Source organism: Perissodus microlepis, chromosome 9 (assembly GCF_051167445.1).
Source record: "Perissodus microlepis isolate ML-2025 ecotype Zambia chromosome 9, ASM5116744v1, whole genome shotgun sequence".
NCBI lineage: Eukaryota > Metazoa > Chordata > Actinopteri > Cichliformes > Cichlidae > Perissodus > Perissodus microlepis.
The window spans coordinates 4,875,464-4,892,506 of NC_140469.1; the positions used below are offsets into that span (position 1 = coordinate 4,875,464).

Sequence of the window (17,043 nt, forward strand, 5' to 3'; positions counted from 1 at the left end):
CTTTAAGCTCTGCTTTGCCAGTTTAATGATGCTGACAGCAGATGTTCAGTTTTGTCTGCTGAAAGATGACTGAACTCTGCTTGTAACAGCGAGGAAGTCTACGTGTTTTTTTTCTGTCCTTTTAAGTTGTTATTCACAAACTGCTCCTTAAACTGGTGTATTGTAGTTGTCCCTGGCTGATGACTCTACATTGACCCTCTGCAGGTAATCTGACCAGCAGTTAACGTATACGAGGCTGGCAAGCAACACTGATCTGATTCTTACTGATTCATCTGAATGTGGCTAGACAGCACAAGTAGACCTTCACTTTGCCTGCTGACTTTAAAGCCATATCTTCCTCAACTCTGGGGCCTCAACTGACTTCTGTTTTATAAAAAGTTCAGGATTAGCCTAATCTGGTTAAGTGATTAGTGCCCATTTCACATGCTCTTGTACAAAGAGATTAATGGGCAGTCGTACAAAGGAAGACAGCAGGGTTCTAGGTTGACCGGGCTTCAAGGTAATAGCTGGGGCAGAGCTGTTTCTGCCATTGTCTGTCCGGTTTGTGGGGCTGTAGCACACCTTTGACTCTTTCCAGCTGATGTCTAGCTTAACCTGATCTTAGATTAAGTATGCATCAGGGTTTTAATAGTTTTGCAATTTTCATTAGTTTTTATTTTTATTTAGTTTTGACTTCAGATTTTCAATTTTATATCAGTTTTAATTAGTTTTTACCAACTGTTTGCTAGTTTAGTTTAGTTTTTATTTTTTTGAAAATCCTTAGTTTCAGTTTAGTTTTGATTAGTTTCAGTTATAGTTTTAGTTTTGTTTGCAATAATTAAGTGTAACAAAATCCCAGTTTCATCATATCAGTCATTCTCTTCTGCTTATCCTTGGGTATGTTGCTATTCCAGCTACCATACCCTGCACCCTGGACAGGTCGCCTATCTGTCGCAGGGCTAACACGCAGAGACAGACAACTCACATTCCCACCTATGGGTTCTTTAAATAAATAAATAAAGGCAGATGAACAACCATTGATACCAGGCAACTATAAAATGTATATCTTGGCCCCAATGAGACTATTAACTCTTGCAGCACCGGGTGTTCGTAATTTTGGTTCAAGTGAATTGATACTTTTTGAAGGCAATTGACTCACACAGTTGTGTAGATATCCCAGTCCTGTTGTCTCGGGATGCATCACGCTGCCTTGCCTGGGGTTAGCTTCTGTTTTCTGGGGATGAGGGTTGAGTGTGCTCCCTTACTTTCTCAAGGAAAGCTAGATTAGCCTTCTTGTGTGAGCTTTTCAAGTGCACTTTAAGGTTTGTGGAATTTTTTTCCCTTGAGAAATGTCCCTCATAATTTGTCTCTTTCCACTACAAGACACTTGCTTCATCCAAAACACAGTCATATTCAAAGTAATCCCAAATTGGACTCTGGCGCTTTCTCCCGACTTTTCCTGACATGATTCTGCGCGTAGACGGAGCAGCAACACAGACGACTCGACTAACGTACTTGCCACCTGCTGGCATAATGAGACACAGCAAGAAATAAATCTGGAAACTAAACTTCATTTTCACCCTTGACTATTGTATGACACACACACATCAACGAAAACTAAACACATTTTTGCTATAAATTCAGTTAATTTTAGTTAGTTTTGTGAACACTCATTACAGTTTTAGTTAGTTTTGCGTTTTTTGTTTTTATTTTTATTTCCGTTAACGAAAATGTTTTTTCACTTCTAGTTTTCGTCATTTCGTTAGTTTTCGTTAACGATAATAACCTTGGTATGCATGACACTAAAGCGTGGTGCTTTGAAAGCACTCACCTCTGGTTGGCCGATGTTAAAAAGAGATATTTATATATGTATGTATTAGGGGTGCAACGATACACAAAATTCACGGTTCGGTTCGATACTTTGGTGTCACGGTTAGATATTTTTTCGATACAAAAAATGTTCATGCCTTTTTAATTTGTCATTTATTAAAATTATAAATATATATTTTAACTCAAAAGTACAGTTTTTAAATTTAATGTTGCTGAAACAACAAAGGGATAAAATAATAAATCTATCTGATCGAGAAATCACTCATCTTTGGAAAAGAGAGTTTATTACGCTTTCCAAAATAAAAGCTATACTATACGCTTCTTCTGGGCTATATTCTCAGCAGCATATTAAACATATCAGGTCCCCATAAGGAGAATCATGTGCTAACGGCTGTCTAAATGACTCCGGTAAAGTTTGTAGCATGCGCGCTTGTTGTTTTTGTCTGCTTCCACTTGTCTTTGCACTAGGATGATGTCGGCGTAAATGTGCAGTCATATTCGTTGTGTTCCCACTAGTGCTGTCAGCGTTAATCTCGTTAAATCTCACGTTAACGCCACAACACGGCAAATCTCCGTTAACGAGCTACCGCGGATCGCCCTGTGCGTGGGGCTGGACGGCCAACACGTTAACGAGCTAACTGCGCTAACGCACTAGTTCCCACCAATGTAATTGAGCATTGCGTGGCACATCCAACATACTGTTTTACTTTTGTCCATGACGCGCTTACCTTCAAGGTCATACGTCACATGAAAACCAAAATAGTTCCAAACGCCAGATCTGAATGAGGGTGGAGGAGGTTCAGTTCGCCATGTTGCAAGGAGAGCTTAACTTCTGTCTGCTAGCTTGCCCTGCTCTCAGTGAATCTGCGTTCGACTACTCCGCCTAGGCTGCACTGTCGAGCGCAGATCCACTGAGCGCTCAACACAGACAGCCTCGTCAGAAGGAAAGTTGATAAAATAAATTAAAAATTTTGTATTGTTCGATACATATCCGTACTGAACCGAAAGCACTGTATCGAACGGTTCAATATCGATACGAGTATTGTTGCACCCCTAGTATGTTACATATATTCATTGATGCATGATCATTTTCAGATCATTTTTCTTTCTGAAAAACTGAACAAGTTATTTGCTAATTCAGAAATTAAATACAGGGGGGAATAAAAATTTTAATGGCATCTGTTTTTATGGTAAATAATTTCTTAGTGTGTATGTGTGTGTGTGTGTTACGTCATAGTCTAGGGGTACAGGAGCACAACATAAGGGTTAAAAGGAAGGTGACCCCACCCAGGTCCCCAAAGCCAATTTACAGATTAAGGTGATTTTATTGCTACATGTTTAGACATCTTTGTGAGGACAGAAAATTATATACCTGTGGGGTACAACAGACACTTATGGGGACAAAGTGCCTGTCCCCATGAGTTCGAAGGTATTTTTGAGGCTCAAAATATGGTTTTAGTGTCAGGGTTACAATTAGGTTATGGTTATGTTTAGACTAAGGGTTAGGTATGAACCTTTTCATGGTTAGGGTAAGTGGCTAGGGAAAGCATTACATCAATTAGATGTCCTGAATAAGATATGAAAATGTGTCTCATACTGTGCTGATCAATGCAATGTTTGTGACACCCTGAAGGTCAGGCAGGAGGTCAGCCCTGTACCTGTAGTTTAAATCGGTAAACACGAATCGATTCAGAACGATGTACTGCACAGCTCTCATTTCAGAGGGCATGTGGTAATTCTGCTCTGTCAGCACCACAAATGTGCTTTTTATTAACGGGGGAAAGGGATTTTTGTATCTTTCCTCTTTGCTGTGTGTGTGCGAGAGAGGGAGGCTGAGAGCACATTGACTCATCCTTCCTTCTTCCTCCAGCTCCACTAACCTAAACCAATCTCTCTGTTTTACTCCAGACTGTAAGCTTCTGCATACTCTGCTTGCTTTCTTTGCTCCTCCCCATTTTGTGTGTGTGTTCATACATGCACACACAGTGATCAGTAGCTTAGCAAGGTTGAGTGAGAGAACTTGGGTGTGTGTGCGTGTGCACACTTGGACATGTGTGATTGCCGGTCTGTCAGCAGGAGTGTGAGGGTGCTTTGTGATGCATGGCTGATGTCGCTGATCGTCGTCGTCACAGGCCACTTTTCACACACACAAGCACCCACACACTGTCACAGAAATAGCTGATCCTCACGTTATCCACACAGCTCCGGGCAGCATTCCTGACTTCAGCACCTCACTGGCAATATCTTTCTACTTTGAGCCCTGTACTACTGGAGTTTCACAGGGACCACTGCTAGGAACCCAGCCCCCTTCCTGCCCTTCTTTTTAGCCCCGCTCCTCAGGATGGAGCACAGGGGAGGGTCTCGACAGAAGGGTAAGTTTATCTTCACTCCTTCTTAAAAGCCGTTTTCTACCTCCATGGTCGCTGCACTGATAAATTGTGATTATATTGTGAAGAATTGGTTCAGTGTGTAACGTGCATATATATCTTCAGAGGTGTAAATTTGGGTTCAACAGGTCGTAGTGTCTCGCTTTCTCTGTATTCAGTGTGAATTTAAGGGATCAAGATGCTTTACTCCTTTATTGTTGTTGGGTTTTTTTTGTTTTGAGACTCACAAAATCAAAAATCTCAATATTTTAAATAAATTCCTGTAAAGTGTGGGAATCGATGGGCGGAGCATGGCACAAACTTTCCCAAGCAGAGTTTAGAAATTTGCCCTAAAAATAAATGCACTGACATCCAGCAAAGGGCAAAGTGCATAAAAATATAAATTCCTTCTTGTTTCTGCTCTTTCCTAATCTTGGGGTCAGTAATGGAATCTTTTTTATGCATTAACCACAGGCTAAAAAAATAGATTTTTGACTTGTAATTTTTGAATATCTGATATTCTCTCTCAGTATTGACTTTTTTAAAACCTTTGTGTCTTTTTCTGCCCACCATAGTACATTGAGCCACGGGCTAACACCGACAGTGTTAGGCAGCTTACAGCGTCATCACAGCGGACGGCTTAGTGGTTATAAATAGGATACATGGTCATTTATTACCACAGTGAATATAGAGGCTGAGCCTAGCCATTAGCACATCGTCAGTGTACCTGCACATATATTTGGAGTAAGTAGCAGAGTGCTGATGGAGTCTAACTTTAGCCGTGGCTTCTGAACAGAGGCGAGCTGAAAGACGACTGACTGTTTGAGAGAAACATCGAGCTGCCTCTAACCATCTTCAACTGTGCAGAGCACGGTGGCACAATCAGGGAATCCCACTCTGTTATGTAACAACGCTGACTGTGATGTAAAACAATGAGTTTGGAATTGCAGATGTTGGGGGCAGTCTAGCATGTAACCATCTGGACTCTGTTTATCCTGCTCTTAACCTCCTGTGTCCTGCAGCTTTCATGAGTATCATCCAAAAAGTAATGGTGGCCACAAGGTTTGCTCTTGCATGCGTAGGTGTGTGCCACTTCAAATTAATTTATGAGCTCTAATGCACTCAAATGTATTTCTCACTAAGTGTTAATGTCTTAAATACAATTTTATCTCACTGCTGAAACACAAAACAAAGCCAAACATAATTTTTTCCTGAGCTGATTCAAATTTTTCTTGGCAGTTAGTGTGTGTTGTTAGCAAGCTTTAGCTCATGCCAAAGGTTTCTGTCCACCTTGAAAGCATTGGAGATAAGGGGCATGATGGTTTTTGCTACTTAGGCGGTTAATTTTAACCTTTCTATATTTCCATTTAGTTAGCCCCAATTATATATGCCCTTCAGCAATGTCGCATTTGTTGAGGTCACGTAATGCGCTATAGCACCAGCAGTCTGTCCTCGGCACCTGCAAAAGTGGATCATGTACACAAACACACACAGCTTTAACCGTCAAACCCACCTGCATTCATTCATCACACATTACACAAGAGGCTTCAGCCTGCTCGTTCCTTATGTTTTTTTATTGCTCAAATCCCAAACTTTCTTTCTTACATTTGAATCATTTTGCCATCAGTGTATGAGGGAAAACTGCACTAATCATCACAAATAATTCTGCTACTTAAAGCTCACTTTTTAAAGTGTGCTGCTCAATACTGCAAATTGAACATTTGCAGTATTTGTAGCTTTAGTGTCTTGCTGTAACATGAGCTAATGCAGGGTTAGGGACACGTTCTTGTACCTGGTTGCTCTTACTTAGTCTGTACCAGCTGTGATTGAATATGCGGCTCTTTAACTGCAAGCTGGTCTGCTCCATTCACCGGGACGTACCTTACATGTTCTGTCTGCTGTATCTGCTTTTTTTTGCTGCCTCGTAGTATGTTTGGTTCAGACACTGCCTGTTTGGATGAAAACATCTGCTTGTTCTGGATGGAAATGAGGGGGGATTAATGAGTGTGTGAGAGTAAACATTACAGAAGATTTGGAAATGATGACCTGTGTGATGAAGGCAGGGTTACACAGTGAAAAGATCAGGCAGGAGCAGTTTTTAGGCTATGGTTGGCAGGAGACTCTTGCTTTCTTTGCTGTGATTATTTAAATATAGTGAAGGTTGGACACTGATGTTGGTTTTGTTTGGTTTAATCCTCTAATGCTGGGCGAGATGAATGTGTGTTTAGGGGCTACTATGGTTACATAAATGGATAATCATAAGAGGAGCATCCAGACGGGGAATATCAGCTGAGCATAACCGTGTGTGTCCTTTGTTTGACATGCTATAACCTTTGCTTTGACACTTCACTGTAAACTGCTGATCTGGTTATTCATGTGTCCACATTCCTTCTTCTTTTTTTTTTTTTTACATGTAGCACTGGCTGGCTTTTTCCTCACAGGTGCATATTTGCAAACATTTACATCCTTTGCTCCTTTTGAACTAGATTGCAGTGCACCATCAGCAATCTTGAGCTGACTTGAGAACAGATGATGTAAGGACTTTGCATCAGCAAAGCAGGATGGGTAATAATGTAAGTAATGCTGCCATCTTGGTGGAATGATTACCCAAACAAAGGGGTAGTTTGGGGCAAGGCAGGTTTATTTATAAAGCTCATTTGAAACGCTACAGTCATCATGATGCTTTAGTTTCAAGCAAAAATAAAGAGGAAAGAACCAGAACAAGACTTTTGCTTATTTGTTTCTTTATGATATGGTTGATGATATGATTCACACGAAATTTAGGATTAGACTGCAATCAAATGGGATCTGATCATATTTAAACAAAAACATAAGATCACTGAAAGCAGGGTGAATTAGTCCAAGGTAGATGGCAACTTCTGCAATGTGAACAGAGGCCAACATCTGTTCACACCATGGCGATATGTGAACCATGTGCCTGTGGACCCCTCCATGCAAGCACACTCACACACATACAGTGACATTTGCGCTAAACCATTCCAGATTATACTTAAGACAGAGGGACATGTGCAGATAATCTTCATCTTCAGTTGAATCCCCCGTATTTGTCCCTGTGATCCCCCCCTTCCTCCACTAAATAATCCACTGCAACAATCACTGCAGCAATTGCAGTATGGGGGGATTGTGGCACCTGGCACTTTTTCTTCGTTTAGGATGTTGAAGTGCGTCTTAAGGTCACCGGAGGATTCGATCACCTCAGGGTGAGACAAATTTGTCGCCCCACACAGACTAGTTGAGATATTTTTAGAACAAAGGAGCATGAGATTGCAGATTTAATTAACAGATGACATCAGTATTCATGTCGGACACAACAATGTGATCCAGATAAAGAAGCAAAGAAAAATGGATGCATAAATGAACAAAAGTTTTTATAATAATGCAGAAAGTCTCTCTGGTTTCTGTTGGCTTGTAGTAAAGAAGGGGTAAAGCCCCTTGATAGTTTTTATGTATATTGTTTTTATTAAATAACCTTAAAGACATCACTTCACACGCTGCAGATAACATCGTTCGGAAAGCTACAACCATGCAGTTAAACTGATAAATCAACTCACCGTCTTTATTGTGTATTCAAACATTCATAGCTATTTTATACTTTTCAGATCACAAAAAATCCTGAACATTCTTGACGTTGAAAGTACTTCATAAAACAATCTTGGCTTGATACCTGTATATTAGAGAAATTAGATGCCTTTGAAAAGTCCATTAGGGTGTCTTAAGTGCAGCGTGGGATTGTATTACCAAAGATCCCTCCTTCACTTGAGGACAGGTGAACGGTTCTCTTCACTTCCTGACTGACGTCTTAACCACATTACATATGGACTTAAAACAGAAACCTCACCTGATTTGGAAACATTGACAGTTTTAGCCTGCTGCCTGGTCTCAAAGAGGATTTAGCCAGAGTCATTTAAGACAATGATTACCGGTGGCGTGTAGCACTGAAAAGAATAGCTAAGTGATGACTGGCTAAGGTTGACTCACCTTTACCTGCACTTGCTTCATGCTTTGCCTTAAATTCATTCATTCCACACTCTGTGAAATATTGTGTCCCTCCCTGATGTTCTCTACGTGCTGTCCCACATAGAACGCTCTTTTACAGAGTGTCACAGTACAAGGACGTAATGACTTTCTCTGTGATTACCAACGGGCTAAGCCACTCTACAAGCCTCTTATTCCCCCAGCAGCTGGATCAAGCAGCAAAAGTTACTCGTGAAATCCCCTCTGCAGTAGGCAGCTCTGGCTGCTGATGAATGGAAGAGGCCCAGCACTGACTGGTTGCGAACTATCAATCTAAACAGGTGGAGAGATGCAGTGCACTTATTTTTGGGCCAGTGTTTAAACTTCAGCTGTTTTGCTCTGGATAGGCTCATCACAGATAGTTGTGTTATTTTTAAGTAGAATAGACTCATTTTATACTGTGGAGCTTCAAACAGCAACTTTATTTACACATATTTACATTTGAACCACTCAGTATTAATACTGACCTTTGCATGTTTCAGTTAAAAAATGCCAAATATAAGCAGATCTTCTGCTTTCCTGCATAATTTAATAACATCAATTCATCTTTTACCTCTGTATTAAAATATAAGCATCTTCTTTTTTAAAAGTGATCAATTTGTGACCCTTTAACTTCTTTGAAGTTAAAACTAATGAGCTGGAGTGCTTAAAAAGACTCCAGCTGTCACTTGCATAGTCTTCGCCCAGATAGAATTGACCTCAGTTTATGTGTGCATGCATGAAAGCAGCATTTGAAGTGGTGTGGCTTTTTGTGAAAAACATAGTTTGCTGCATTTTTTGTGTCGGGATATAAAGGAGTTGTCCACTTAATTTTTCTGTTTTCTGTCGTGGGTTTGTTCAGCGTGGGTGCGTTGGTATGAACTCTACACACGCCACCTCTGTTTATTTTTCTTGAGTTCCATTTGAAGCTCATATTTATTGCTTCATTTTTTGCCTCATTGGACTTTATTTATAGCGTTTTATTGGTCATAAACACACAACCTATTTTTGACTGTTTTAGTCTCTGCACAGCAGGCTTCAACTGCTTAAACGTCTGTTCACTCCTCCTCACTTTAATATTTCTGACACTATAATGTAATTACCTGCAAATTAAACTAATGGAATGGCACGCACACACACTCACACAATCTCTCTCTCTGAGATGATCTTTATTTATCACATTTATCTGGATTTCACACACCATCACACCCTGCGCTCTAAGGTGTCCGTTCATTCAAAAAAGTTTGGTTCCGTGCATTGCTGTGTAGTTTGTCAGCCCAAGCAGCAAAGACGTGGTTCTCAGCTTGGTGCTAGAATGTCCCTTCTGAAGACGGCTGGGTCGCTGTGGGTAATACAGAACAACTATAAGATTCATCATGCAGTTGACAAAGTAGACACAGAGGAAAGACAGCGTGTTTCAAAAACCTCTGCTACAGACCATAAAATAACCAGTGTTATTAATCTTGATGAGGAAAAACATGGGAACCAATACTTGTGTTGTATTTTCAATGAGAAAATATCCAACACAACTCTTGGTTGCACTGTTATGTATTTTTAAGAATACGAAATATGTTTTGTGTGATTTGTAGTAATGTCTTTGATATTAGTCTTTCTATCTATATTCTCACTGTCCTTTGCTAACTTGCACTTACAGAGTAAGACTTAATTTCTAGTTTAGGTATAAATTATTTATGGATATCTCATCACCATGATGTGGGTTATTAAAATGCAATGATGTGAGAGTCAGATGCATGACGCCAAAGTGGGTTTAGTGTATGTCCAAAAAAGAAATAAGACTGATTACATCAGGTAACAATTGTTAGCAGGAGCCACTGAATATAACAAGTAATGTATTAATTTTAGATGGAATCACGTCCACCTGTTGGATTGTTTTTTTTTCAGTAGGATGAAAATACAAACCTTGCCCCGTCCTCAGGATGGATGGTTACAGGCGTGTTCTAATAGACTGTACTGTCAAACAAAATTCGAGTCTTATTTTTGAACCTGTTCCAAAAAAAAAAAAAAACCTCCTTGAGACATCTTCAGGGATCACCTCAGCAAATAATGAACTTTTTGAATAATGAACTGAATAATGACCTCCGTTTAACAACTTTAGATGTTACATGGACGAGATGTCTTGGAATTAGAGCAGGGCGATATGACCAAAAATATTTATCACGATATACATTTGAAAATTTGAGATAATGATATAGCTGATGATATAATTAACACTAGACAAAACACTTTACAACTCCACAACTTTATTAGTGCAAAAAAAAAACACATCAATGTATTTTCACTTAAACAAGCAGCTTTTTTATGTGCATTAAAGTTATATAAAAAAATTAACACTGCAAATGCAAATTCCTTGCTGACAGTTTAACCAAAAGGCGTTTCCAGTGGAAACTGGCCGACATATCCTCAGCATAACCATGTATAATATCCACAAAACTTAAAAAGAGGTTATACACACACAATACGGTAATATTATGTTGAAGCACAGTACGTATCACTCTGCGAGGCTCCTGCCTACGATAGCCGTAATGCTCCGACAATCCATCAAGCTGTGCGGGTTCGTAGATTAGCAAAGTTGTACTGAAACATTTGACAGATTTTCCAGCGCCGTGTACCACATAAAATAGTTTTGAGGTCAGTAAACACAACCAGAATTCATACATAAGGCACACGGGATTATAAGGGGCACTGTTGATTTTCAGAAAAATCAAAGGATTGATTTTAAGTGCGCCGTATTTTCCAAAACACTCGCTAATAACGACGCCCCACTAGCATGCTCTACCAAAAATAGTGCTTTGTTGTGTATCTGACGGACGAAAGCTAAACCAGTTCCACCACTGAAGTTGCAGCATTTTTACAAACCAATTCTGGTTCATCTGTTTCATTCAACGATCCGCTTTTGCCCTTCTCATTCTCCCTCGCCGCCATGCTTTTTCCGCCATGTGCGTATGAAAACAAAGGCACTGCGCATGCGTGTTTTATCCATATTCTATCCTGATATTTCATTTTCTTATCATTGCCCAACATTATACCGGTATTACCGTGAACGGTATGATATGGCCCAGCCCTACTTGGTATAAGTACTTGTCCAAGGTAATTTATCATATTTTTTCAGAGATAACACCATCTGCTATAGCTTTACTAGTGGAGAATAGTTTCATTGTCTTCTTCAAAGATCTTTCTGGCTTCTCCCATTCAATGTTTTTCTGCTACCAGCGTGGTGACATGACATTTGTGGCAGTCCCCTTTATTTTGAATTCACTGAGTCAACCAAACTGTCAGGAAGTTCTTGGATATAAGAAGAGGAACGCCTTACAAATGGAAATATGTGATAATGATTTGCATAAGCACCAGCTGAAGTTTTCTTTACTTCCACCGAACATTGTCAGGATGAAGATCCATGAACAGCATTATTATGTACTGTGGTTCTTACAGCAATTGTTTTCCAGTCACTGGTTATATTGAGTTTTGGTTACACGATGTGTTAAACCTCCTCTGCATTTCATATAACGAGAAAACTGTGTTTCTACAGGTGATGGAGTCCCAAAGGAAAACAGTCCTTTTATCAACAACACAGACGACAAAGGCAACAGCTACGATGGCACCAACATGGCACTTTTTGAGGTAACTGCCCAACATCATCATGTGGATGTCGCTATCATACACAAGCCAAGGAGTGTGTTCCACTACACAAGGAAATGTGACTGTGCTTAGGCTGGGAAGGAGAAAGCCCAAACTCCACAGTAGAAACTATAAATTCACCAGAACCCTGCCTGAACCTTATCTGCAGCCTAAGTTGGAGCTAGTCTGTGAAGCTCAAACCATTCATTAATGCCAAGTATGCTGGAACAACAGTCTAAGTTGTGGTGAACTAAATAAATAGAAACTCGCAGAGGTAAAAGCACCAATTTACCCTTAGCTCAACAATGTGTCAGTCAAGAAGTTTATTTGCCATAAAAACTGGTACATTCATTTAACTCCATTCAGCTGAACCTTTGCCTGCTGCTTGCCTCTGCCATCTGGCGGACCTTGTTGCTCTGTGGTCACAGGCGCTTGTGTAGAATCAATAAGACAGCTGCGGCTTTTGGTTCTGAAGTTGATCCAGGAATGCTTTTCAAATATGCTTTGAATGGATGAAAATACAAAATTTTGCACAGTTTGTTTTGCAAATGGAAGACTTCATGCGATAACTGACCATCAAAAGGCCAAATTAAACTTTGAAGTTTTTCCTTGATGTGATATATATGAACATATAATTCCTGCAAGCCAAAAGTTCAAGCATCAGGCTGCTCTGAAACATACTTTCTGTTTCTACTCTTGGCTCTGTATGAACTTAATGAGAGCAGATTTCCTGAATATGCTTCTCAGGTACACAGCTCTGTCTGTGAGCATGAAAGCCCCACCAGCCTATTCTTTTCTTTTAGTATTCAGCCAGTCAGAAGGTAGATGGCTTAAAATGAAGACAGTAGATGCACTGGCTGCACCAAAGCCCAGTATAAGATCTAAAGGAATGATTTTGAAAAACAAATCATACAAGGCTGCTAGTAAAGTTCAGCTATAACAGTTTTGAGCCTGAAATGAGCATAAAAGCTCCCACTGAATGTAATTTTGAAAAGGTCATTTGTACAAGACTGCTGCTGTTTAGCTGTTAAAGATGAGTTTCTTTATTGCAGGAGGAAATGGACAGCAACCCCATGGTGTCATCCTTCCTCAGTAAACTCGCAAACTACACCAATCTCTCACAGGGTGCACAAGAGCACGAGGAGGCTGATGACGATGAGGGGCCAAAGAAGAAGGCTGTTAAGGTAAAGAAGCACACACTATAGTGGAGCTTTTAGTTTGTGTTTGCATGCATTACATACATGGTAATGTACAGTTGCATATTAACAGTTGTTCTTTTAAATCTGCTGACCTGTCATTATATAACCAGGTCTTTGACCGATGAAGCCACCGCTGTTTGTTTTTGTTCTCTCAACTTCTCTGTGCTTTTCCATCTTTAATACATCTCTTAAAACTTTTTTGTTCCTCAGAAAATTAATTTATTATTTATTATTAATAAATATATGCGTGTGTGTATTACTGCTTAGAGGAAGTCTGTTTAGTCACTGAGTCAACATTTCGTTTTGTGAAACAGCTACAGTGAAAAACAGATTTTGCCAAGTAAACAAGAAGAAGAGGCAGGGTCAGGCTCATTTCAAAGATAAAATTCTGATAAACACCATCACCAGTCCAGCACAAGCCTTTCCTTCAGCCTCTCCTTTGATGCTTTTGTTTTGTCATTCTTTGAAAAGAGTAGTTTCCACAGTGCTGCCATGCTTTTGTAACCACAGCCTGGGTCACATCCCAGTTGCCCCATCTCGTCCCAATGTGTAGAAATGGGCCTTGAGCACCTCCCACTGGCTTTTAGGAGCATCTTACTAAAGAAAGAAGTGGATGCCATTCTTGGCATTCTTGCACCTCTTTTCCTGAAAAAGTGGGACGAGTATCTTACATTTGGAGTTAGATGGTGGGTAGGCCTGTCATTCTCCCTGCGGTCTTTCTGCTTGTTGTTGTGAAAATACCGTTCCTTGCAAGGAATAAGATGGAAGTCAGTTGTACTTTTGGGGTAGTGGTTTTGACTTATACAGTGTTTAACAATGTGTACTTTCGTTTACACTCTGTCTTTATTTCCCTCTTTGCTTCTGCTTCTTTGTCTCTGGTGATGTTTTTTAATTGTTTTATTTATGGCTGTAAGGGTTTCAGCAGTTTTCAGTTTGCACAGCAGTTTTCACTTCTTTCCTCTGTTGTCATATCCTTAATCACTCCTTCCATCAAACACAAATATTTTTAATGTTTTCTCATCTTCTGCTTTGTCGCTTCTCTCCCAAATCCTCCCCCTGCCCTTCCTGCTTCTACAGAGCCCTCAGATGGGGACGTTCATGGGTGTCTACCTCCCATGCCTCCAGAATATTCTGGGGGTCATCCTGTTTCTGCGCCTTACCTGGATTGTTGGCACTGCCGGCATCTTGGAGTCCTTGGCTATTGTCGGCTTATGCTGCTCATGTGTGAGTACTTCATCATCACAGTCTATGTGTTTGTTTCTGAGTCTCTCTCTTTTTGCTTTTTCCCCCTAAAATGTGGCCAGACATTAATGCTTGTCTCAAGGCCTAAAGAGTTTGTGAATTAGAAGATTATAAAAATGCAAGTTTTAAACAGCCACAGCTGCATGGCTGATGTGATCTGTGACAATCCAAAGTAGAAAACAACTGTGGAAACTTTAGGCTCACATGGATTAGTTACACATATGCTCAGTATGCTGACCTTATTATTTGAAATTAGGCCATGTTACCATGATCATTGTGCTAAACATACTCTAGGTCCATGTTGCATTACAGTAAAGGAAGTATGACTGGTTATGTGCAAAGTAAACGTTGATGGGTGTTTTGTGTTCCCTTCTACATCTCACACCAACCCTTTGTCCTTGAATTTACTTCCTGATTATTTTTTATGATGGAAACCATTTCAATGTATTGATAAATGATAGAATAAGAGGAACCGGAAGGAGCTGAATATTATTTGTTCTTTATCAAGGGCTTTAGCTTTTAACTCATTAGAACAGGATTATGTAAGAGTGTGTGCATGTGTGTGTGTGCACGGCTGAGTGTTTTTGCTGATTTTGGGTCCAGAAGCTGCTTCGGTTGGTTGACAGCCATAATGAATGGCCAGCAAGATGGCTTAGTGGCCACTGATCCCTCCTATATTTAGCCACTGTGACTCTCCATTTCTCCTGCTCGTCCAGCTTCTAATGGTACCTGACTTGACGTGTAATCCGTCCATCTGCAAACTGTCAGAAACATGACGCCGTCCACACCCACACAGTAGCTATATTCGCCAATCCCATGGCAGGCAATGGATTATTTCAGTTTAATCAGGCAAAGTAGAAAGGAGGAAAACCCCAGACCCTAAATGCTTTTTGTCTCATAATTAAATCTTCTAATGGCATACCATCGTCTGTTTGAAGAGTAACACTGCCTAAACAAAGAATCAACCGTGAAGTGCATTTCCATTAATAAACCCATTCTTATCAAAACTTTACATTTTTAATATCCACAGATTATCAAATTTGAATCATGTTATTAATGATCTTATTAGGTGTTTTATATTAGATATTTTGGACCCTGCAATTCATAATATTATACTGGGACCCCCAACAGTGAGATCACCCACTGTGAGTAAGCAATTGGCAACATCGGGAAGGGAAAAACTCCTGCTCTCTCTTTTTAGTCCCTGTCAGCATTTTGGATCAACTGAAGGCTTTTCCCACCTGTGCGGCCCTACTTGCTTTATATGTGCAAGTAGGGCCGCACATGATTTTGGCTTCCCACAGTTAAATAAACACGATTATTTAAAATCCAACACACACACCTGATAATCAAAGCTTCTGTTTGCTAAGCACAGCCAGCAAAAGAAAGTTGGATTAGAAAGATGTCCATGTGAAGTTCAAGTATGAGATAAATAAGAATAAAGAATAATAAAGAATCCTCTTAGGTGACAACACATATGTTCAGTAGGGGTGCAACGATACACAAAATTCACGGTTCGGTTCGGTTCGATACTTTGGTGTCACGGTTTGATATTTTTTCGATACAAAAAAAAATGTTCATGCCTTTTTAATTTGTCATTTATTAAAATTATAAATATATATTTTAACTCAAAAGTACAGTTTTTAAATGTAATGTTGCTGAAACAAAAAAGTAATAAAAAAAACTAAATATATCTCAGGGCTCGCAAAATTTCAAAATCCCTGGTAGCCCTTCGGGCAGGGACTCTTCAGTTTTTGGTAGCCCAAAATAAATTTAAGTAGCCTGAATAAAAAAGAGAGCAATTTTTTGATTGATGTTTTGTTTCCTGTTTTGTTTCCTTTACAATATTATACATTAAAGTATAATATTGTAAAGGAAACAAAACATTAATCAAAAAATTGTTGAAAAACAAATTACAACATTGTATAAAAATTACAATCATCAACTCAAATACTTGGTTCTAATTGAACAGAAATTTCTATGAACTTGTAAGAACTGTGTAGGACATGAATCAGTCTGTGTCAGATCCTGAATTTGAAATTTCCACTGAAGTCACGGGTAAGAGGCAAGTGGAACCAAGATCGAGGCCATTTGCTTTTTGAAGTTTCCAAAGACTGCTAAATTTTGCCAGTGGTAGTTCACTCTTTGCAACATAGTACGCTGTTCTAAACAGATTTTTCAGGTTTATTTTTAGTATGTTATTTGCAATTGGTGTTTGTTCTGGGAAAGATATTGCAGACTGAGCAATAATGCATTTCTTGCATTTCTCATGGGTTCTAATGGGGGCCTTTCTTAAAATGACTGGTCCCAGTAACAAAGCCGCTTGTCGACTCAGAAATCGAGGGAAAAGCAACAACACACCCGGCAGAACATTATGTTATTTACACGGGTGCACATAAGTGGTCTGCATGTGCGCATTCGCTGTCAAAATAAAAGACGCGCACCAGATAAGAAGTTGCAACGCGTGTTTGCGTCCATATAAAAGGCACTGTTTTTGTCCGCTAGAGTGGGATTTTCACGGCACATTCCGCACCACATCTCTGTGCATTCATCATTTGTTTGAAGCCAGCTCACCTCCTGCAAACACTTTTCCGAGAATACGTGCTTCTTTTGTGGTTCGGACTCCTTCTGACATTTCTTTGGAGGTGGAGGAACACCAAAGTAATTGCTTAAAGGAGCTTCTTCGACATCTTTAAGAGTTCTAAACAAATGTCTGTCCTCCTCCAGAAAATCGTATGTACGCAAACACGCGTTGCAACTTCTTATCTTGTGCGCGT

General features: G+C 39.8%; 1 protein-coding gene across 7 annotated transcripts in view; it reads left to right on the plus strand.

Annotated features, from left to right (window-relative positions):
- Positions 1–17,043, plus strand: part of slc12a7b (solute carrier family 12 member 7b) — a 67,238-nt gene that overhangs the window by 31,023 nt on the left and 19,172 nt on the right. For 6 of the 7 annotated variants that reach the window (XM_084938777.1, XM_084938778.1, XM_084938779.1 and 3 more), the window contains exons 2-4: positions 11,737–11,828; positions 12,878–13,009; positions 14,102–14,248. In XM_084938777.1, coding sequence (XP_084794903.1) covers positions 11,737–11,828; positions 12,878–13,009; positions 14,102–14,248 — 371 coding nt within the window. Of the gene's footprint in view, positions 1–1,696; positions 4,182–11,736; positions 11,829–12,877; positions 13,010–14,101; positions 14,249–17,043 lie in introns of those variants that run through there. The other variant, XM_084938782.1, reaches the window with a different exon arrangement.